Below are 25,133 nucleotides of genomic sequence, written 5' to 3' on the forward strand. Positions count from 1 at the left end.
CTAATATTTGAGTGTATTAGACAGTGAGCATAAAATATGGATTACTAATTTTTGATATTTCCTACACAAATAAATACGTAATGTACTCATGATTTTGGAAAATAATTATTGACTCAAAGTATGGTTACTCGTTGAGCATAACGACAAGTTGTTGAAACATGAGACCCAGGAGAAGACATAAGAGTAATATTAGAAACAACAACTTATTCGCATCTTTCAGTCCCCAAAAAGGCCATTTGAAAGAAGCTACTGTTATCTGACAAACATGTAAGATGAATTTTAAAATCCAACTAACCTGTGAAATGGTGTCACAAGACAGAACTTTGACAATGATTGGTTCATCTGAATGAGTCTCACTTTGCGATACAAACAGGGTCTGTAAAAGAAAAAAAAATTGTTACATTTACTATAGATTTAAGATATCCAGTTACAATCAGATTAGTGTGTTCAATGTCTGCCTCTTTCAAAGGTTTTTTGAGATCAAGCGCAAGTCCAATCAAACGAGTAGGCTTGCACGTAATTTACAGATTTACGGAATTATTTCGAGTTACGGAAGGGAAGTTACGAATTACGTAAAGTCGTAATTATTGGTCGGGCGCTTTCGCGATTGAAACGAGCTCTCTTCAAAGCAGTCAATTCCGTCGATTGTAAAAAGTGAAAGTTTAAAAAGTAGAAGAAGTTAGAGCTTCGGTATTTGCAGCCGTTTTTCTCACTTTTCTCTCTCTTGCCAATACGTCACCGTGATAATTAATGTCGCGCTTATCAAACAGCAATATGACGACGGAAAAGAAATTGCGTAATGAACCAACGCAACTTCGTCTTTTCGGCATCTGTAAAGCGATTGAGACGGCAGAGAAACAACAATATGACGGGATTTCCCGCGATCAGGTAAAAATCAGCAATATGACGACGGAAGAGAAATAACAAGTCTTCGTCGCGAGGCAAGCGCAAGTATAATCAAACGAGAGAATACGATCGTCGTGGCATTGATAAATTGGAAACCCGACATTTTTTTTAATACGATTTTAAAAAAGTCAACTATCGTTTCATAAATATCCGTATACCAGTGTCGGTAATGATAAAATTGATCGCATAAAATTGGGACGGTTAATTTGCGAAGGTGATAAGGAAATCAAAGCTAGCACAAAAGATAAAAATCAGAATAAAATTAATTTGAATTCACTCTTGTCTTAACATCTGTCGCCGGCGTGTAGTACTGCCAGGAATATGAAAACCCAAACTCGATGTCCCAATCGAAAATGAAGTGGATTCAATTGGTTGTTATGATAGGTTTAAATGTGTGAAAAAATATCGGAATTACGGGGTCATTACGTAATCCATTTGGCCGTAATTACGGAATTGATTTTTGTCAATTACGTGCAAGCCTACAAACGAGAGAAATTTCGGCGCGAAAGAAAGCTCGTCTTAGATTAATAAAAACCAAAATTAACACTAGGCACCGCCGAAGAGGCAGAAAACAAATCCTGTAAGAAATCCTTTTGGATTTGGTATTTTTTATTGCCCATACCCACTTGCTAACAGGAAATCTAGATAAAAAGGAAAAAAAAATGATTCCTATATATCATGTTTTAAAACTAATTTAGAGGCAGCACTCCTAAACTTCCATCCTGTGTGTCACAATTTCTTGTACCAGAGCAGAGTCTACAAAAAATTATCCTTACCAGTGTTTCAGGTTGGATGTCTTCTTTCAGCAGTCTATCATCACTTAGTGTGTATCTCGCTTTTCCAGTCACTGCATCCAATGCACCTTTCGACACTTGATGTTTAATGGCTTTTTGTAGAAGGAATAACGGCTTCCCTGCTTTATCCTGAAGGATTAATCATATGTAAATAGAAGGGTCTCAGTGGATGCATTCAAAGGAAACCATTACTCAAATCCCTATATATGGATCAGGGGTGGACAAGGTTCTTGAACCAGGGGCCAAAAATTTTGCCCACTTAGACTGACGAGCCATACAAGTGTGACGTAAAAATTTACATTTTATGAACAATATTTGCAGTGTTACAAAAGAAAAGTGCAATTAATTGCAATCTCAACAAATTCCTTGAGCTAATTTTTTAGTTAAAACATCGAATTTTGGTTTTATTTTGGTTGTGGCAGCATCAGGCAGGCCAGACTGAATTACCCAATGAGCCAGCCCGCAGGCTGTCACAGGGTTATTTCTATGATTTTCAACCTTATTTGAACTGCGCCTTTTAAAATCAAAAATTGATTGCAGAACAATCAGAAATTCCAAAATTGGGAAATAAATGATCCCATTGAATAATATTCATCTCAATTCCTTTTTATTTTATTTTTTCTCGAACTGGCAAGATAATCAGAGAGGTGATCGTGAGTATATTCCTAATAACATGATACACAATACTGAATGCCATATTTCACACTTTCTGAAAATTGTGCATGCGTTACTATACCTAATAAAATATTTAATTCCTTCCAACAGTCGATATTGTTGTATGAAAAATATATTAACACATAAAATAAATTTCATGAAAGTATATAAAAAACAAAGATAGTTTGGACCAAAAATTTCACCACGAAAACAAAATCAAAAATACAGAGTGGTCGCTGGAAAAGCAGAAAGTTTGCAAGTCAGATGAGATCATGAATAAAATGCGTATAGGTATATGTTCAATTGGAACGATATCCCACGAGTTAACATTCCAAACGCTACACAAGCTTGTACTTCTAGGTTAAGACACTGCTCTGAAGTGCACGGACAACATTTTGAGCATCTATGAGTGTAATTTAACATACCGTATATGCTCGTTTTGAGCCCGATCTTGATTAAGGGCCCGTTTGTGAAGCCGCCCGTGTGAACAGACCATAAAAATAAATAAGGGCCAGTGCTTGAATACCCGCCCGATGTGTAAAAGCTGATTTTTCAGTGGTAGAGAACAATATAAAATAAGAAGCGCTTTTGTTACAGCGCTGTTGAATTTTAAGCGCTGGTAGACAACACTCACGCCTTAGGCGTCCAATTACATAACAGACAGCATTGATTATTGTAACTACCGATCTTATCTATATATATATATATATATATATATATGTTTTTTTTATATATTTTTGTTTATCATTTATTTTAAAAATAACAAGCTCCCGTGCTTGAATAAGGGTCGGTTTGAATAAGGGCCCGGTTAAAAATATTGGCCCGGGCTACAAAATGAGCAAATACGGTATGCCTTCAAAAAATTTTGTGAAAGTTATTATTTGTAAAAATAAATGGTGGCTATTTTCCAGCGATCACCCTGTATATTAACAAAAACTTAATACAGAAACCATACTTACCCTTATGTAAGGAAAAAGGCAAATAGCCATCCAGTTACTGAACATTCTCTCAGCTACAGACTCAGTTCTGTGGTTGATGTAAATACATGCAAACAAAAATAAAATAATGGTATGGAAATAACGCATGCTCAACATAATAAATGAATACACAGAAAAAGTCTTAATTCCTCTTCATCAAATGGTAGTTTATTTTAAGCTCTGTATAGCTAGGTATCTACATCAGGGATGGAATACTGCTACCTGCCAAAACATGTTGTGTGCCCTTCTGCTCTTGGTGAAGGTTGTGAAATTACTACATACAAAAATTAGATTTGAATATTTTTTTACAGGTGTTTACATGCTTTACCTTCTCAGAACTAGCTTTGGATTCCTCTGCACACTTGTGGCCACAAGTTCAGAAACGAGGCACTTCATCACTCTGAATATAAAAAGTATTGTGATAAATACACTATAAGTTTTGGGTCTTGGAAAGTGTAAATTGAAAACCCCAATGGAGAAATCGAGGGACAAAACTGACATGGGCAAAGTACGGCCCGCGGGCGAAATCCGGCCCGTTGGGTAATTCAATCTGGCCCGTCTTATGCTGCCACAACCAAACTAAAACCAAATTTGAATGTTTTTGCTGAGAATAGCTCAAGGAATTTGTTGAGATTGCGGTTAAATTTAGTTTTGGCACGAGGCATATTGTTTTCCATCTTTGCTTTGTGACACTGTAATTATTTTTCATAAAATGTAACCTTTAACGCCACTCTCACATGGCCCGCCAGACTAGGTGGGCAAAATTTTTGGCCCCTGGTTCAAAAACCTTGTCCACCCCTGGGCTATAGGAACCCCTATTCTATTCAAAAATTTAATTGTCTCATATTGTCTGAATTGTATGAATATATATAAAAGTGTAGCACATTCAATATTAGTGGCAAACCTGATATAAATCAAGGTATTTGAGTATATTTAAACAATACACATAAATTAATATAGATTATCAGATTGGAATGAAAATTTGCAGAACTCGCAGACTGCATCAATACAACCCTAGATTGTCGTGGGAGCTTCGTTAAAACCCTATCTTACCAGTTCTCAACCAGTGGGCCATGGCCCACAGGAACATTTTCAGGTGGCCCACAAACCTATTGAAAATTGCCAAGATTGTTGATAAATTTAGCTAAATTTGATAGTTGTAACAATGAATGATGATGCTGTTTTTGTTACAGGATGTCAATATTCTCCTAATTATTCGTGGAGAGAAAGTGTCCATTTTTGCAGTAAAGGTTCATTGTCTTTCTTGTAGCACGAGAAAAAGTTTATGAGCCACAGAATTTTTGTGCAACGAAAAATGTTTGGGCCACTAAAGAAAAAAGGTTGAGGACCACTAGCTACATAAAGCTATTATTCAGGCTTACTCTGTGAAATAATCCAATTTTTTATGAAGAACAACAGTTATCAAAGAAGCCACATTTCCTTTATCCCTGTTGCTAAATCCTCGTTGCTGTTCCAGAGTTCGGACGAAAGATAAAAGAAAGTGTTTGTTTGTGATCAACAGGTTAAATTGGATGAATCCTTGCTGAACTGCTGGAATAGGTTTATCAGTTGGCTGTAAAAGAGTAAATTAAAGAAATTCAATAAAAGAATTCAAAAAGTTTTCTATTGATAACCGAAATCTTCAGCGAATCGTAGTATTATTGCCAATTTGATATATGTACCAAAGTTAATAAAACATACAGTCAAAGGTCTGTATGTTGGTTATATCACCAAGATACTTGAAAAAGAAAATATAATTAATAAGCGCAAAAATGTTATGTTCCCATTCAAAATAAATTAGAAAAATTCAAAATTTGATATATGTGAACACTATATTTTTATGGATTAATACTGATTTGCACTTGATTGCAGGTCACCTAGACAAGAAAAATAAGTGCAGACGAGACTTTTTCAAATCTGAAAACTTTCAAGTCTGATTTAGGAATGATACCCGATATATATCGGACTCTGCTCTATTTAATTCATTCCAGTTTAAGGTACTCCCGAAGTATGCGAACCAAGATGGCGGACAGCGGAACGTAGTATGTGTACCAGGTTAGGGTTAGGCCATAATTTTATTCCAATTTTAGTTCGATTACGAGTTCAGGGACTAGCCAAGCGACTCCCGTAGTATTTGTATCTGAAATTATGACCTAACCCTATCCTGGTACACATACTACATTCCGGTGTCCGCCATCTTGGTTCACATACTTCGGGAGTACCCAGTTTAAAATGAAGAAATCCAAATCTAAATTTATTTATCATAAAATTCCTGTGTGAATTTCATTATTAATTTCAAATATTTCAAATTGATCATGGACTTCTACAATCTAATACAAAGTAACAGTCATTTTCATTATAATCATTATCACATATAATAAGCCTTATTTGATAGCAGTAATTGCATAATTATTTTAAACTCAAAATTATTTATCCATCTCTAGTATTCTTTAGAATAAAAGTTTTCTATTTCATACTCGTTATTTACAATTACTTAGAAGCTAACAAATAGCATGTAATGGTAATTAATATCTAGCTGATGGCTGCTAAATTATGAAGCAATAGAAGAACAAGCTGTTTTTGAATAAAATGAATATTAATCTTTTTTGACTGTAAGCTGTTGAATGATATGATTTTATTATATTAAAAATGTCGGTTACTCCCGCAGTATGTGTACCAGGTTAGGGTTAGGTCATAAGTTTATTGCAATTTTCATATTTTAGTTTTATTACGAGTTCGGAGACTGTCAAGCGAATATACCAAATGCTCATAGGTTTCAGTCCCTTTACACAACTTGATGTAAAGTAGGCGAACAAAATTAGTTACCTCCATATTGGTACACATACTTCTGGATCGCCAAATCTGGTATGAAACATTACATGAGTGTTGCTTCCCACTTCATATGCTCACTCTAACCCTTTGTGTATATTTTTATATCGATCCTAATCCAATAAAACATAAAAATTCATTTTCCGCATTTTCTAAAAATTGTCTTTTTAAGATTCACCATTTTGTGTTGAAGCTCTCGATTAGTTGGTTTCAGTTAAGAAAAGATTCGTTTTCAATTTGAAATTTCTTTCAGTTTCAAATTGATTTAAAAAAAAAAAAAAAATCATTTTTCTCTAAGACAAACAAGTCTGATAGACAGTGGAGACATACCAGGATGCAAATCCTGTAAATCATGTTGATTGCTTCATAAGCGAGTAATACATAGCAGCGAAGCTTCAAGCATGCAACATGCATCGGCTAAATCACATCCAAAAGACAATCAAAAGCCAAATTGCGTGCCTCAGGGTCAAAGTTCAAAGTGTCAAAACTTGACTTATGCAAATGTGAATAACTAGCTATAAACCACAGACAACTCATCTGACTGAAGATTCAAGCCATTGGTTCAAGTCTACTATACTTCATCTAAGTCAGTTTTTAAGGATTGGCAACGACAAAAATATGATCTGACGTGGTACGATAATGTTTTAAACAGCGGTGACCAAGAACCTATTCTGAATACATTTTAAAATAATTTTTCTGAATATAAGCTCATTAAGCTGTCAGATATATTATAAACTGGGTGTACATTCAATGGCTTCGAATATAGAAATACAAGAAAGTGAGATTATTTGGTACACTCGAAGTATGTGAACCAAGATGGCGGACACTGGAACGTAGTATGTCTACCAGGTTAGGGTTGGGCCATAATTTTATTCCAATTTTCTGTATTTCAGTTCTATTACGAGTTCGGGTACTAGCCAAGTGACTCCTGTAATATTTGTACCTGAAATTATGGCCTAACCCTTACCTGGTACACATACTACGTTCCGGTGTCCGCCATCTTGGTTCACATACTTCTGTAGTACAGATTATTTTAGTTTTTTTTTTCAATAGAAATTAAATCAGCCTGGACTAATTTAATCTGGACTAAATCAATCATGATTGGGATAAAAAAATGAGCAGCAAAAATCTTTTATCCATTTGACAAATTAGTGGTTACGATTGGTGATTTCTGAATATGGATGCAATAACAGCGTAAAATTATGTTAATTGCACCGTCATGATTAGCAGACTTACGTTTTGGTCTTCAATAGCTTGAGTGGAAGACTGGTAAAAATAATTGGAATGGATTTTCATTTTGGGAAGTTTAAAAGAATATATAAGACTTGGGGGAAAGAAAAGCTGATATGTCAATTTTGAGTGTACAACAATAAAACCTAATGCCCAATTAGAACTTAGGAAGACCTAGTCTTGCTGTTTCCAACCGGGAGCCACAGAGCAGTTGGAAGAGGGCACAATGCTAAGTGCAAAACTGATTTCACTTTTCAATTCACAAGAAAACGCTCTTTCTTCCTAGTATCATTGCTTGATAAAATTATTTAACAGGCTGTTTCGCTTTGTTGAGCATGAATTGTTTAAAACAATGGAATTTGGAATGTACCGATCAAAATACCATTTTAAGCACCACTTAATGGATAAATAGGAGTGCCATGAGTAGTAAAAGCCACCGAAAGGGACCATAAAAGATTGGGAATCACTGATTTAGATCTTCATTGAGTCACATAAATAATCACATAGAAACTAATCGCATCTGTGGTGAGACTCAGTGGGTTCTTACAGGATATTTAGTGCGGGGTTTCCAAAATTAGGGTTCGCGGAGGGCAACGATATTAAGAGTCTGATCAGAATTGAGAAACTGAGCGTCACTTTAATTTCGTTGGATTGTAAATGAAATGATATCCTTCCTCATTGGTTGGGCACAGAGGTGACCGTGCATTTGAACCCATGTACATTTGAACCCATGCGTATATCCACGGGTTCAATCTATATGCGGGTGCTAAAACCCATGGGTTAGGGTTAGTATGGGTTTAACTATCCGTGAAACAAAAAAAAATTCCATAGGTGCAATAGCATACAGGTGCAATTGTCATGGGTTCAAATGTAATGGAACCGGGCACAGATATTGATATGGCATAAGAAGGAGGTCCGTCAAAACTACGATTCACAAACATGTGTCCGTGACCCGAAAAGTTTGAGAAACCTTGAATTAGCGAACTGGTTGGACATTAAACGAGTGCAGAAAATGCGCAAAGTTCACTGCAGATGACGAATAGCATTATATATGGCACTTGGAATGTAATGTATGGGATTTAAGCAAAGCGTGTCATGTTAAGCTTACATAGAAATATACATATATTTTGCAAACAGTCATTGGCGAGTTCAATACAAAAGAGAACCGTTCTCAAAATTTTGAATCTTGCCACTCCATGTAACCATCCTACGCTCACCAAATCACTTATAATATAATAAGCTAATATTCATATATAACCGGCATAATAAGCTGTGCAAAGCCACCATGGCCTATTTCAGTCACAAAACGGGGCAAGTTGCGCTGAGTAAGGGGTAAGCCTCCTCTTGGGGCAATCACCCACATTATTTTCGGTGAATTCTCCAGAATTCTTGTGAGCATTATAAATAAGCAAGATAAAATTTTAATTTCAAAATTATTAAAACATCTCCATGACACAGAAAAAGTTTGACTATGTTTGATTTGATTTTAGTACAAAATAATGCCGGAATACTTTGTAACGACAGTGTGCTGTATAAGTGTAAATTGGCGGGAACCCAGCAATTCTCTTGCACATAATTACTTCTTGAGATTTGAACATGTGAACCTTTTCAGAGTAACCAGAGATGTAATAGTATTATTCCTAATACTTTATGTCTGTTGTGCCATGATATCAATAAACACGAAAACCAAATAAATATAATTTTTCAATAGACATAAACACTTACGTTAGGTTCCTTCATACATGAGTGATATCGAACGCTTGGAAAAAACATATTCGTTGCATACTCTCTGTATCCTAGTATTGGCAACCCAAGGTCTCCAATATCGCCTGTCAAGTCTGTCATGTCGATACTGAGTTCGGCAAAAGCTTTGCGAAAATCTGCTCGAACTGACATTTCTAACTGGGCTAAAGCTTCTTGGAAGTCATTTCTGTGAATAAAAGAAAGAGGGTTAAAGCTGAGCAAAAAAAAAAAAAAAAGGTGGCGTGCTGGAATTCGAAAAAACTAACAATCGACTCTTACTACAGGTCACAAATTTTTTTTGTTAATTTTGTAGAAAATATGGCGCTACAGAAGTGTGTGTACCAATATGGAGGTAACTAATTTTGTTCGCCTACTTTACATCAAGTTGTGTGAAGGAAACTGATGGGCAGTGGGTATATTCACCTGGCTAACACAGGCAGTCCCCGAACTCAAAATAGAACTAAAATCAAAACAAAATTATGGCCTAACCCTAACCTGGTACTGGTACATATACCTCAGAGGACTGAAAAGTTTGACCGTCTCCATTATAAATTTCACACCAGTGGTTTCAAAATAATCTTTCTTGAGCACTATCCAAATTTGAGTTTTATGAACATCTCATGACCCAAACATCAAACATTGAAAAACATCATTGCAATACAAATAACAGCTGCTTACTATCTGACACATAGGATTTTGGTCACCCTGCCCAGCTTGATGGACATGCCTACTCATCAGTGGTAATGAGTATCCTATATTAAAACTTAAATAAGTCGAGAAAAATGTGTATGAAGTAGTAACTCGGCTGTGATGGATTTGATAATTTCTGCAGATTTGAATAACCTTGATGGAACCCATTTTTCGACCCTCTGCGACCCATGTTTGGATCACAGCTCATATTCCAAGAACCTCTGTTCTACACCAACTCTAGCAAATTCAAAATGCAAAGAGACTATTATAGGATAGGATTTACATATTTATCCAGATGGAGGGGAAAGCCTATATGACAGCTTGTTCATATGGTGAATCACGGCCTCTCGTCAGGTTACCAGTATATGTCGAGTACGGGATTAGTTAGCCAGTTATTTGTTTTCAGATGCATGGACTCGATGGTGGACGAAGCGGTAACCAACCGTCGGTTACATAAACCACCCTGCAGAGACGAGGAGTTCAGCAATCCTCTCACACATAAATGTCTCCGCATGGGATTCAAACACGCGAACCCAAGTAGGGTAATCAAGAGGTGCAGTGACGAGTGTATTCCTAACGTTTATCACAATGCCTCACACTGCTGTGCCGAACAATGTTCAGCATTGCCTACCTGATACATTATCCTGGGTGGGCATGGGTGTTGATCCACAGATTTTCAACCACTACGTCAACTAGCCCAAATCTGTTTTGAATAATTTCAAAAAATTATCTTAAAATAATATTATCTTACTTGTTAGCTTTATAATGTTTATTTCTTCTAAAACAGCAGAAAAAGATGACCACCAATGCAATTGTGACTACGACAGAAAGGATCACCATTCCAATAATAAGTCCTTGTTGTTGGGGAGAGACAAAATATTGGACAGTTCCAACTTCCCAAGATTTGAAGCCCATTTGTACAGTAACTGGAAATGATGTCTCTTCCCCTGATTGAATAAACAAATAGTTGAATTAGAGCAGCCAGATTTTGCTTGTCTGAGGAAATTTGTCAGACTAAACGTTACAGAAATATATTTGTGTTAGTGTGCAGCAAGACTCTTGGATCACTTAGAATAGCTATCTTTACTCTTGCTACAGCATCCTTGCATTATATGCATATGAATTCACCGCATAGAAGCATAGAAGAAGGATAAGTAGTTAGTCTCATTGAAATCCAATCAATAGCACAAATGATTTTGATCTCCCTTTTATATGAGTCACTCAAGCAGCCGCTGATATATAGTTAAATAATGTAAGAAGCTCCTTTTATTAGAAATGACCAGAACCCTGAGATGTGTAACCCGCACTGCCAACACAGTTAATTTTAAACCGTAGGGAAATTCGCTGCATGAAAAATCGCTGTGAGAGCATTTTGCTGTAAAGCAAGTATTTTTGATAAAAACAGTCAGGTTCATAGGGTCAGGGTAAGCTCTCAAATAACGAATTCTTTTTAAATTAAAGGCACTTCAAAAACCTGACTGTTTTTAACACAAGTACTTGTTTTACAGCAAAATGCTCTTGCGGCGATTTTTCATGTGCCGAATTTTCCTTGAACCTTTTAAACGAGTAAAAAATTCATAATCAGGCTTATTAATAAAATAGAAAATTGTTTTATGAAAGATAAAAATGAATGAACCTTCAGGTTTTGGTGGGATTCTGCAGTCAATGCTTCCTTTATCATTGATAGAATCCACGAAACAACGTCGTTCGCCGATCATTATCTCAATCTCGCTCTCACGAATTGCATCCTTGTTAAGATTGAGAATCTGGATAAAGACAGAAATTTTCATATTAGTCCTCGGAGTGAGAGATTCATTCATTTTTAATGGAGCTGGTGTTATGCGCACTCTCGCTTTCATTCAGTTTAAGTGGTTTATAAGGTACTCCTGTAGGGCCACGGCTACCGTCCCTTCACATAACTTGATGTGGACGCCATCTTGTGCCTATTGTTCTAGGCCAGGGTGGTCCAAGGTTGTCGGCTCCACAGGCCACAAAATTATTTTTGCATTGTTCGCGGGCCACAATAGTGCCAAGAATAGGTAAACAGTGCAATACAAAACAAATACTTTTATTGTGCAAACACATAGTTATCAGACCTAGCTATTCCAGGCTAAGAGTATCCGCATTCGATTTTTAGTTTTCTTTGAAGCCTATATTGTTAGAATATATTCCCGACCAAAAAGATAGAAAGCCAGATAATAATTTAGACTGCCAAGCACATCATTCAACTTTGCTATTTGCCTCAGCTATAGCTATGACACTAGTCAATTCAATGACATTAGTGTCAAATATATATATCAATAATATGTAAGAATATGTTTTTTTAATTAATTGCGATTTATTGATTACTCTCTGAATGTGACGCGAGCCACAGATAATGAAGCAGCGGGCCACATGTGGCCCGCGGGCCTGGGTTTGGACCACCCTGTTCTAGGCCATCTAACACAGCTTCGCTTCAAGGGCCGTTTCTATTTTCGGGTTAACAATTTTCGTCTGTCGAGCTCCATAATGCCCTACTGCTCAGCTCCAAGCTGTGCTGGAGGAACAAATGACATTGTAGGTTGTTGCGGAGACATGTTACAGCGTCAAATTGGCGATTCCCCATGAAATCTTTGAAAAAATGGTTCTACGTTGTGTTTGTGGTCAAATTTAACGCATTAGATAATTTTTCATTCTTAACTGCGTTATATATTTAAATAGCATATAGCTTAAATCCACCCTTCGACTTCATTCTAGCCCTTATAACAGCTGACTTATTCGATTCGATACAACAACATGACGAAATTTTCCCATAAGACTCCATTGTTTTGCGTTTTCCGAATATGGCACAAGATGGCATCCATGAACGTGTTTAACATTAGACAAGTTGGTTGCCGGCCATTGGCCAAGACGGCGTAGTTGAACAATAATGCATTAAATAGCAATTAAAAATCGAATTGTTTTGTTTTGAAATTTCTTAGAAACAGTAACCACTAGAGGGTCTCATTAATTAACTCTATAAAACGCCACATTGATGAACACATAATCGCCTCGTTCAATAAACCAATAAAAAAAAACATTGTCCGTGTAAGATTTAGTAAACACTTGCCGTTATGCGCAACAAAGTCCCGTTTCTAATTTCTTGATTTTCTTCCGGGTCTAAATCTTTCACGATAGGATTCGGGTAATATTTTAAAGTTGAAGATAATGGAATATTAATGTTGTCCATGATTAGGCGCAGTGAAGTTTCGACCGGCATTGTTCCAGTAATATTGTTCGTCAAATTTATCTAGAAATGAGAGAAGTTTAAAAAATGTAGAAGTGAAAAGCACTAGTAACAATTTTTGAGCGTTAGACTCAACTGTGTTGGAATTGCAGATTACGCGTCTCCCCCTCTCATGCAGATTGTATTTTGATATGTGATAAGTATATTTGAATACATTGCATTTTAGGTCAATTTACAATTTTTTTTATATGTATTTCATTGAAGAATCAGGAATTGAATTTTTCTAACAATTTTTCTTAAAAAATCATAAACAATTACTTACCCCTGGAGAAGGACAAATTATATTTGTTGAATTGACAACTTCACATGTTGAAGAAAACCGAGTAACGCGTGAATCCTGAAACTTTTTCGTACTTCTTTTATTTCTGAAATAATAAGTTGAAAATTCAGAATTTACAGGATAGGATTTACATATTTATCACAGGGGTGAGGAAGCTGATAAGACGGCTTAATCATAAGGCGAACCACGGCCTTTCGTACGGTTACCATTTCATGTCGGGTATGGGATTAATTGGTTATTTGTTTCGGGAGAATGAACTTGATGGTGGAGGAAGCCGTAACCGACCAACGGTTATGTGTACTACCCTACATCCGCTACGATGAGTCCAGTAACCCTTTCGCACATAACTATCCCAACATGGGAACCCACGCAGGGTTATCAGAGGCGTGATGGCAATCGCATTATCAATGTTTAGCGCAATGTGCCACACAGCCGAGCCATTTATTGTAGGAAAATACACATTTTAAAAATGAAGTCACTAAATTCACCAATACAGGAATAAATACATAAATACAAAAATTCCCAGAACAGAAACATAAAATTCCGATTTCAAAAGCAATACATTACAGGTTCTTTATTCAATGTCAATGACCTGTAACAAGTGATTTCCTGAAAAATCATTCAGGAAATTACTTTGGTAATAACCACAGAATGATTTTGTATTTGTCCCAAATGAAATAATTTGTGGTGAAAAGCGCATATCAAGAAATTGTTTGGGTGTTTAGATTTGTTATGTCCATACAAAAGACGTGCCTGGCTATAAGATACTACAGTTTTTAAGAAGTACAAAACAATAGTACCAGTACAGGGTGTAGGCAATAAAGCACAGAAATTTAGAAACACAACACCAGACATTTCACGGTAAATTTCAATGCATTGATGTTGACATACCTTCCTCCATTCAACATATATCTGATAATATTCTTTAAACTCCTTTTTCTTCGCTTTCTTTTGTTCCCGCTATTCGGTTGTTGAATATCGTTAGAAACGAAAGCACTGAAAAAAAGGGGAATTACTTCAACGAAGTTAAGTTCCAGAGAGTACATCGTCTATGACAGTGAAACCTTATGAAACTAGGGAAGAACGGAAAGTTTTCTTGTAAAATCAGGGGTTTAAAACTAAAACCTTCTTTCCACCTTAAGTCTAGAAACGAGAATATCGGTCAGAGACCGAAGACTCGATCGAAAGTTAGGGGATCCCCAAAAACAGCGCTCTTACTCCATAGTGACACCTTGTGTCCCATCACTAATTAATTAGTAACTCGCTAATTATACGACATAATTCATCCAAAATCAATAGGCTTTTGGTACGACATATAATAAATGCACATGCAAAATCTGGAGCAGATTCAATCTCGCTTTCGTCAGATATCGCGTGCATCCAACAGACAAATACCTATCAACATACTTACCGATTAAAATTGATAAGTAACAAGTAGAAACTTACACAAGTTTAGCATCCTGCACAATATTAAGTCTTTCTCCAGAAAACACAATATCTCTTCCTCCAGCTAAGAAACTTGCCATTATATCAGTTGCTGTCGTGAACGACAAAATCTGAAGTGAAGAATTTTTGTTTTCATAAATAATATCGTTGCAAAAAACAATCGTTGCTTGCGATAATAGAATCTAAGTTCGTTTCTTGGCTATGTAAAGATGGACTTGGTGTTTGAAGATGTATTTCCCTGGGTGTCTCAGTAGAACGTTGAATTCTTTTGAGTTGAGAGTTGAAATTTTCCAGACTTTCAATAGTTAAAGTCAAACTCAAACTTGCATTTTTCCAAGTATTTATAACAAACCGATAAAAAGATTTGGTTCTCTAAGAGTTCAGAACTGGAGTCAAAATCCTATTCATTGATGAGAGCTTGAAAAACTGTTGTAAACTCCGAACCCAGGTTGCTTATGCTCCTGTTGACCAAAACAACTAAAGATCGCAAAATCGAAATAAGTTACTTTGAGAAGTCCAATGGTGTTGTCTTAAATGAGCAGCCAATGATAAGACCTTGAATGCTTTTTGGTTTAGCATACAGACTACCCAATTCAATACATACCCAGTGAAAATACATCCCATACTACAATCAAGGATACTCCCGTAGTGTGTGTACCAGGTTAGGATTAGGCCATAATTTTATTCCGATTTTCCTTGTTTTAGTTCTATTACGAGTTCGGGGACTGTCTGTATTAGCCAAGCGAATATACCGCCTGACCATAGGTTTCAGTCCCTTTATACGACTTGATGTAAAGTAGGCAAACCAAAAAATGTACCTCCATATTGGTACACACACTTCTGGAGCGCCCCATGCGAGCCAACTAAATACACGCCCATACTCAGGACACCTAGGTTTCTATCCTCCCGTAGTATGTGTACCAGGTTAGGGTTAGGCCATAATTTCAGGTACAAATACTACAGGAGTCACTTGGCTAATCCCAGAACTCGTAATAGAAGTAAGATGTCCGCCATCAATTACCAAAGATTTTTTAGCTCGTAAAAACAGCATGAAGGTGAAGATTAAATACCTGAGGGTTTTTGACATAACTGAAAGCATTTCTCAATTCAACAGAATATCCATCAAAAACAACTCGAACAGTTGCTTTAATAAGTGGACCTTTAGCCGGTGATGTTTTGCATTCAAGATCCGTGCTTGATCTTAGAGGCCTGTGATATCAAAATATGTTTTTATTCCCTCAATAAAATTACCGTATTTTCTCGTGAATAAGCCAACTCCAAAGCAGATTCACAATGTGAGAATTCATAAAAACTGATGGAAAAAATATCATGTTACAGTCCCTTTCTTTCTTTATTTTATTGTCCGAGGACAATATTAGCCTATGCCAAACCACTAGAGAAATAAAATAAGCTGAGGAGCTCACGCTGAAAAAATGGGTCTCGAAAATCGAACTATGAGCCAGTTTATAAGTAAAAAATAACCAAGACAAGAAGAATAGCAGTTTTCATATTCAGTCTGAGAGGAATATTGATAAAATAATCATTTATTGAAGCATAACCTATAGCTTAATCTTAAGTTAGGTCATGGCCTTTCATTAAAATACCATGCAATGTCAGGTATGGGAGTTGCTAACTAGTTAAAGCACTGGTTCTCAAACGATGGGACGCACCCCACAAGAGGGGACGGGCACAGATGATTCTTCGAGGGGACGTGGAGCTAATTATTATTAGATTTGATCTTGTCCACCTTATTTTGGATATTTACATTTTTATTTTGGATATTTATGTTCCGTCCTTGTATTTTCAACTTGTTTTTTGAAAAAAAACTTATATTCGTCTTTCTACCTTTTTTTGTAGCTTAATGTTATTTTTGAGATGGGGCACGAGACTTCATCAATTTCAAAATAGGGGCGCGGCTTAAAAAATTTAAAAATCACTGGGTTATCATGCTAGGTCAGGCATGGGAGGAGATAACTAGTTGAAATATGCATGAAGACAGCGGTGAAGGCTGTAACCAACCTAAATACCACTAATTTTCTCTCGCTTATAAACTAAACTTTATGAGATACAAACTTGTGGACACCCACAAGGTAATCAGAAGTGTTAAATTATCAGTTTTCCTAATGTTCGTACTATGTGGCATGGCAAACACTTACTATAAAGAGAAACACAACGATATTACTTATTCTAATACCACTCAAGATTAGACAGAATTATCAAAACATGGAACTCAAATAACTATCAGTCGGGTTATGCAAGCCTAACTAAGTTGGTCTGTACGCTTTTAATGCAAGGGTGCCATAGTAAAAATAAAGAGGACTACAAGTTACAATAGAGAGACACAAGGCTATTACTTATTCTAATAGAACTCAAGATTAGACAGAAATATCTGAAACTGACTATAAGTTGGGGTTATGTGAAACTAACTAAGTGCTACTGCATGCTAATAATGCAACTATACCAAAGCAATGAAAAATCCAGCATGTTTTGGTAATTCAATATGGCCCGCCTGATGCTGCCACAACCAAACTAAAACCAAATTTTGATGTTTCAGCTAAAAAAATAGCTTGCGGAATTGGTTGGGATTGTGATTAAATTTAGTTTGGGCACAAGGCTTATTGTTTTCCACTTTTGCAACACTTCATAATAATAAAATGTAACTTTTTCCGTCTAGGTGGGAAAATTTTTGGCCCCTGGTTCAAAACCTTGCTCACTTCTGCCATAGCATGAATGAAGATAACTATTATTAGACTTCAACTCACAATTGTACTTCACAAGGTAGATTTCCAATAAATGCTTCTCTGTACAACCCAGCATCCAGATTGCTTCCAGTAATTGAAACCATTGTTCCTCCAGCTATTGGACCTTCAGGTACAAGAACTTCATCTAAAGTAGGATTCCTAAAATAAAGAATTTTGAGTTAAATTGCAAGCAGGGCTGGGGGTATCATATTCATGAAACAGAAAAAAGTCAATTTCTTGTTGGCAAAATTTACCCTCCATGCAGGTCAAATTTAGAAAATGATTTTCCTGAATATCCAATGAAAGAAGAGTCGACAAGTCAGGTTAATCATATCGCGAACCGAGTCTCCCGTTCAATTACCAGTGTAAAGCTGACAATACAACTCAGTTCAAAGTCAATACATCGATTAATACAGATTAACAAAACCACACACTAATAATGAGCATGCTGCCCAAACAGTAAAAACAGAAAACAAAAACAATAGAAAATTATTCACGCCTGAGCGAACATGATAAATGAAGCAAAACGAAAGTGAAAGAATGCAGTGCTTGAAATGAATAAAGCAGAACAGTAACAACCAGTTCATGTAAGGTATGAGAATACTTAACCATTTATTGCCATGGGTAAATGAGTGTTAGTTTAATGAGCTGTAACTGACTAGCAGTTGCATGAATCACCCTACGGCTGAGTGAAGTCCAGAAATACTCTCGCATACAATCACCCCCCCTCCAGGATTCAAACATGCTAATTCATACAGGGTAACCAGAGGCGTGATGGTAATGTTCATAATGCTCAGCACAATACGCCGATCACAGAGTATTACTACCAAATAATAAACCCCTGGACTAAGCGTAGAAAAACTTAAAACGAATTTACATGGAGCTATTGAAGCAAAAAAGTGATATAATAATATGACATTATTGTGTCTTACCTGTAGTGGAAGCTCTCAGTCGATATCTTTGTGATACCACGCACAGTGATTGATACTTTCCCATCCATTTCCTTGGGTGCGACTCCAGTGACACAAACAATCCTGAAAAAAGTTATTTACGATTGATAATATGCACTCTGTGATACAGGGTATTCATAAAGTCCTTGCAATTTTAATTTCAGTATGAAGTCAGTTGTCAATATATCTCAATTTTTTTTCATTTTAATGTGTGTCTATACAAAAGTAAATATTACCAGAATAAATAATACTTACTCTTTTGATATTTGATATAAATCCTTTCGCACAGCACAAGGTACACTAGACACAGTAACAGACTGAACTTCGTCTGCCGACACACCCATATTCACACCATGAATTGTAACTAATGTGTTTCCTGCAATAGGTCCACTGGTAGGAAAGAATGACTGTAAAGTAAGTAGGAATAATAAGACAAAGTTTACATAACTGCTTGTTTGCTGAATTGTTGTTATTGTCAGAATTTTCATGTTGTTGTTGGATAAGATTGGATTTTAATATTTATCCCAGGGAGAAGAAAAATTCTGTTTATTTCTGGGACTTACCTTTTGAACTGCTGGCATATTGTACAGATAGAGAAACATTTTACTAAATGTGACACATATTTTATTTTGGTTGTATATTTTTAACATCAAAAAGGAAGGCGAATGAGGCCTGACATTTCATTCGCCAATTTTTCCATTTTATTATAGAAAAGTTTATGGATTATTTGGTTTGAAACAATTTTAAATCAAAACACTTCAAATAAATGAATCATAATTCAATTCTAAAATCACAGACTATATGCAGTCAAGCGGAACTAGTCGGGAATAAGTTTATATAAACAATGCTTATAATCTGCTGACTAAAATAAACAAATCTCACTTGAGTAGGTACAAGTGGCCAACCAGAAAGATTACTAAATAAATAAAATATTTGAAACTTTCTGAATTTTGTAATGCAACAAGACTAGAAACAAGGAATAGCAATAGGGATATATGGTGACCGATTTTTGGATTTTTAAACAATCATTCGTTGAAAATTTCTATAAAAAATACTTTTTCAAATACTGTCAACTTTCCATCAAGTCCATGCGACCGTAACAAATAACTGGCCAACTAATCCCATACTCGACATTGAATGGTAACTGGACGAAAGGCGTGGTACGCCATTGATTAACAAGTCTCATCTTTCCTTTCATGGGATAAATATAAAAATCCTATCCCTATGACAAGCAGGAACTGCCAGTAATCATGGCAACATAAGCAGAGTGATGTCTATTCAAGGGCTAGTTGACAGAAACATTAATTTACTTATTGAAATACTGACTTGATTAATTTTGTAATTGTCAAGGAAGCGAAAACGACATTGATAAAATTTGACAACGGTGGTGTTGATATGTTACCGCCCTGATTGAATTTACTCAGGAACTTTAATCAGTATATAGCAATGTGTTTTTTCTTTTCCTTTTATAAATTTATTGTGGGTCTCGGTAAATAATAGTCAACCTCCTCACTGGCTTCATAATACAAAAAGTTTGAAAAACCCTTATTTATACAAGTACACATACATACCGTTATTTGTGGTGGAGAACATGATTCGGCATCAGTTGTCCAGTCGCTAGTGCATAGCTGCTGTGTTGTGCATTGATCTATGGAATGGCACCATCCACAATTGTATTCTGGTTTTGACTTCACACATAAAGAGCAATCATCGTAAGACACTGAGCAATTGTAGAACTAAAAAAAGGAAAGTAATGATATCACTTGCTTCTTTGGGAGTCTTGCAAAATGATAAGAAACGCTTGCACAGTATAGATTCGTAACATCGTGCTAAGCCACCAACCAAATGGGTCACAGCAACTTTTTCATGTTGGCCAAAAACCCATCGAAAATTGTTATTGATTGATTTTGTTTCATTTGTGTCACTATAGTTGAATTTTGATTTTGAATGATGATGCTGTTTTATGCTACCGAGGGTCATTTTTATTCTAATTATAAAAGTGAAAGTGTCTGGTTTTGCGGCCATACGTTTTTCTGTAGTTTTTCCTTCGCATAAAAAATTAAGAAGCTACCAAATTTTCGTGTATCGAAAATGAGCCACAAAAGAAAAAAGGTTGAGAACCACTGTGCTAAATATAAGGAAAACACTCGACCCCCTATCTACCTTGCATGGATCCGCAGGTTTAAATACTATGGTGACTATTTATGTACAATAAGATGGTTATGATTAACTTGATTTTGCCATTAATTGATCAATCTCACTGGATTTCCTCTACCACAATATTAATATGGAAAAACTTATATATCTGAAGATTTTTTAAATGTAGGAATTTCTGATTACGATCGCTGTTTGTCGCAGAGAACAGTGTTTAGAAGCCTATTGACTTGACCCGGGCCAGAATTGAGAATTTTTTTTTCAAAAACTCTCGGTAACTTAAGTCATCTGAACAAAGGTACAGTGAATCGATTTGAAATTGGGAGTATAGTGTCCCAACTTAACTTGGTATAGAAAGTTCGAAATTTTCTTGAAATAAGACTCGAGACTCCCGGCCTAGAGAGGTAAAGAATCCAACACTGACAAGTCTGACATGAACATCCAAGCAAGAAGAAGCATTCAAACATGAATAAAGTTTTCCGGCAAAGATTGACAAGAATCAAAACGAGAATATTGGTCAGAGACCGAAGACTTATCGATCGAAAGTTAGAGGATCTCAGAACAGCGCTCTTACTCCATAGTGACACCCTGTGTTCCATCACTAAGTAATTGATAACTCGCTAATTATACGACATAATTCGCCCAAAATCAATAGGCTTCGCCCAAAATCAATCTCCTGGTATGAGATATGATGAATGCACATGCAAAATTTGCAGCAGATCCAATTTCTCTTTCATGAGATATCGCGTGCATCTAACAGACAGACAAACAGACAAATACCTATCAACATACTTACCGATTAAAATCGATAAGTAATAATAAAACACTAAAAGAATCTTACCGACACTGGATTGAATATTTTAGCATCAATCACACGATCTGGTTTCCAATACACAGTGACATTGGCAGGAACTTCAGAAGATTTCTGGAATAAAAATGAAACGTCAAAATATTTATATACAGGGTGTCCAAAAAATTGCGACGCCACAGCAACGACAAATAAAAATTTCGTCAGATTTTATAATAATAATAACAATTGTAAATTAAAATAAATTTTATTGTACGATAAATGAGGCAGGTCTACAAGCACAATGAAAACTATTGATAAACAAAGACAAAGAAATTTTCAATTGTTATCACTACAAAATCAGGCAGAAATTTTTCGGACACCCTGTATATTCTGTAAGATGAAGATAAATTATTTTTAACTCTGCCATAGTAAAAAAATGACAATGCACAGGTCGATAATTCTGTAAAGTTGTCAAATACTTTAATATCCAGAATATGCTGCAAAGATTTAAAAGGTATAGTTTATCTAAATTTGCTATATTCCTGTAATACATGATTTTTGAAATTCAGTCCAGGGATTATATCTAAGATAACCCCCGGGATCAAGATTGTGAAATAACTCGGTGTCGAAAATTAAATTTGATATCTTCTGGTAATACATGATTTTTAAAATGTTTCACAGACAATTGCTGCAAGACTATACAGAGTGTCCATAAAGCCCCTTAACAATTTCAATTTTGTTATGAAGTCAGTTCTCAATATATCGTAACCAGATTTGTTGTTTTTTCTTCAGTAATTGTTCAAGTATTTCCACTTTATTTAGGACATCTGTGAGAGCCAAAACAATAATATATTATCGATAAATTCCTTTTGTGATTTTGAAAGATTTCAAGACTTTATGGACACCCTATACTCTGGTAATACATGATTTTTAAAACATTTCACAGTATCTATGAACTTACCGCTGAGTATTTATAAGTTTCTTCGTCACAAATAACTTGATCTCCAGATGTTGATCTAAAACAAGAAAAATGAAAATATTTCGTCCAAATTTATAAAAAATGTTGAAAAAAATGCTTTCTAGAAGAATAAACAGCAGGCGGAGATTGAATGAGAAAAAAATATTCGCAGGCCAAGGGAGAGAATTGCCCGCGAGGGGCCGATATCAGTATCGGTGTGTATAATTAAGATACTGATGTAATTGCATTGCGTCGAATATGCACATGATTAAACTGTGACAATGACGAGATAATTGGCGATATCTAGCAAAAAGGTAAAAACTTAAGTTAAAAGCCATATTAAATCGTTGTATGGGCTGTAATTAACATACCGTTATCGTAATTAACCCACGGGCTGCAGTTTGGGAACCACTAATTTAGAAGTAGGTAAATAGGAGCTCCAGAAGTGTGTGTACCAATATGGAGGCAACAAATTTTGTTCGCCTACTTTACATCAAGTTGTGTAAAGGGACTGAAACCTATGGGCAGGGGGTATATTCACTTGGCTAACACAGACAGTCCCCGAACTCTTAATAGAACTAAAATCGAAAAATCTGGATAAAATTATGGCCTAACCTGGTACACACACTACGGGAGGACCAGTAAATATCTCTGAACTTACACAGAAGCAGGTACAGTAACAGGCTTCGTTCCTTCAATTCCAACTACACAACTGTATTGAGTATCTTCTGGTTGAGGAAGATTAAGAACGTTCAATGTGATTTGTGTCGGAAGTCCAACAGAGAGAAGTCGGGACTCGCTTGTCACTGATGTTACTTGTGGACATTCCTGGATAAAATGATTGAAAATTTGCAATTATTTCTTATAGACATTTTTAGGTTTCTGTTTATAGTTAGAATAAGAGTTTAGATTTATCAAGTGAGATGGCTCAGTGGTTAAAACTAACTGTGTTGTCAGCACAGCTTACGCATCTATGGTTTAAATCCCATGTACAGTGTCCAAGTGTGTAATAAATTGGATGGGCAATGGCAGAAAATGTATTAGGTCATATTTAAATGTATTATTAAATGTATATATTGCATGTATTAGGTCATATTTAAAGTGAAACTATGAATATTCGTCATAATGTAAACTGAACTATCAAAACTTAAACGAGAATATCGGTCAGAGACCAAAGACTTATCGATCGAAAGTTGGAGGATCCCCAAAACAGCGCTCTTACTCCATAGTGACACCTTGTGTCCCATCAGTAATTAATTAATAACTCGCTAATTATACGACATAATTCATCCAAAATCAATAGGCTTCCGGTCCGAGATATGATAAATGCACATGCAAAATTTGGAGCAGATTCAACCTCGCGATCGTGAGATATCGCGTGCATCTAACATACAAACAAACATACAGACAGACAGACAAATACCTATCAACATACTTATCGATAAAGATCGATAAGTAATGAGAATTTTTATTTGAACATCAGTAACTACTTACACAAAGCCTTACTCAAATAGACCTAATAGAAAAAATCGTGAACTTACATCAGAATCATGAGTGCATGAAGCAGCTCCTCCAGTGGGGACACAAACATGATCGGAAATACACCACTGACATTTGTACGACCATCGGTTCTCTATGCATCCTTGGCATGGCTGCAGTTGATCAATTGCTCTGTATGAAAGAGTTGAAAAAATAAAATGACCTCATTAAAGAGACTAACAACAACAATTTAGCAAAAAAAACATATGGAAACTTTGTGCCCCGAAAAAAATTCTGTTTATTTTGTGATCTCATAATATTTTAAAAAGCAAAATCATGGAAAGTGCAACTTCATTCATGATTTTGTAAAAAAAGGAATATTGTTCATGATTCATATCAATGAAATGACCAGGACTTGTAATCAACTTTCTGCCCGTGAGACTTACGGTAACTTCCTAATTAACATTCTGCATTACTATGATATATTTAATTTCTATATATTTGCAACATGGTTTATGAAATGTAAAATTCTATTGTACATGGCACATTTAGGATATATTCGATATTTCTTATTTGAAAATAATATTCTTAAGTGTGTTGTTGCACAGATTAAAAGTTAGTATATGCAGTGCTATACTATTTGAGATTTCAAAAAGTGCAATTTTCGAACACAAAAATTTGTCTTTAACAAAAAGAAAATCTTTCCATTAAGATGTATTTCAGAGTAGTAGCTTATTCGGTTTAACCATCCCTGGTTGTGCATACAAGTTAAATATATTTAAAGTAAAAATTCAGTGTCCACTGTTATATTATTTGAGTTTATACAGAATGTATTTTAGAAAAACAAAAATTTGCCTTTAACCAAATATTTGTTAGAATGTATTGGAATAGTGAATTACTCAATTTGGTCACCCTTGCTGCACATACAAGCTATAATTGAAATTAATTCAGTGTGCACTATGCAGTTTTTTAAAATTTAAAAAATGTACATTTATGGGAACACCATCAATCAAATATTTCCATTTAACGAACAGAAAATCTTTCAACATTCCTACATTAAGAGCATGCTTTCCTAGTGAACAAACCAAGTGTAATTTGACATAATTCCAACAGAGTCTAATTGCTTTGCCCCTATGTGTTTCACCATGCATGCAGTCTCACAGCTTTTCAATTATTTAAAGAATTTGACCGCATGCAACCTGTTATTCAACCATAAAAAATTCATTTCTCTCTCAAAAAGACTAAAA

The 25,133-nt window shown here is 35.6% G+C and overlaps 1 protein-coding gene across 2 annotated transcripts in view; it reads right to left on the reverse strand.

The window, feature by feature from the left end:
- The window catches only part of LOC120327594 (plexin-B2-like), a 51,187-nt gene that overhangs the window by 10,642 nt on the left and 15,412 nt on the right, over positions 1 to 25,133 (reverse strand). The window contains exons 14-35 of one of the 2 annotated variants that reach the window (XM_078114842.1): positions 23,949 to 24,078; positions 23,069 to 23,235; positions 22,411 to 22,465; positions 21,501 to 21,584; positions 20,077 to 20,241; positions 18,761 to 18,912; positions 18,488 to 18,589; positions 17,577 to 17,714; positions 15,885 to 16,023; positions 14,815 to 14,924; positions 14,260 to 14,364; positions 13,351 to 13,453; positions 12,912 to 13,091; positions 11,460 to 11,589; positions 10,575 to 10,770; positions 9,116 to 9,320; positions 7,397 to 7,426; positions 4,714 to 4,904; positions 3,660 to 3,731; positions 3,314 to 3,380; positions 1,683 to 1,829; positions 296 to 376 (exon numbers count right to left, since the gene is read on the reverse strand). In XM_078114842.1, coding sequence (XP_077970968.1) covers positions 296 to 376; positions 1,683 to 1,829; positions 3,314 to 3,380; positions 3,660 to 3,731; positions 4,714 to 4,904; positions 7,397 to 7,426; positions 9,116 to 9,320; positions 10,575 to 10,770; positions 11,460 to 11,589; positions 12,912 to 13,091; positions 13,351 to 13,453; positions 14,260 to 14,364; positions 14,815 to 14,924; positions 15,885 to 16,023; positions 17,577 to 17,714; positions 18,488 to 18,589; positions 18,761 to 18,912; positions 20,077 to 20,241; positions 21,501 to 21,584; positions 22,411 to 22,465; positions 23,069 to 23,235; positions 23,949 to 24,078 — 2,749 coding nt within the window. The remainder of the gene's footprint in view (positions 1 to 295; positions 377 to 1,682; positions 1,830 to 3,313; positions 3,381 to 3,659; positions 3,732 to 4,713; positions 4,905 to 7,396; positions 7,427 to 9,115; positions 9,321 to 10,574; positions 10,771 to 11,459; positions 11,590 to 12,911; positions 13,092 to 13,350; positions 13,454 to 14,259; positions 14,365 to 14,814; positions 14,925 to 15,884; positions 16,024 to 17,576; positions 17,715 to 18,487; positions 18,590 to 18,760; positions 18,913 to 20,076; positions 20,242 to 21,500; positions 21,585 to 22,410; positions 22,466 to 23,068; positions 23,236 to 23,948; positions 24,079 to 25,133) is intronic. The other variant, XM_078114843.1, reaches the window with a different exon arrangement.

Source organism: Styela clava, chromosome 7 (genome assembly GCF_964204865.1).
Source record: "Styela clava chromosome 7, kaStyClav1.hap1.2, whole genome shotgun sequence".
Taxonomy (NCBI): domain Eukaryota; kingdom Metazoa; phylum Chordata; class Ascidiacea; order Stolidobranchia; family Styelidae; genus Styela; species Styela clava.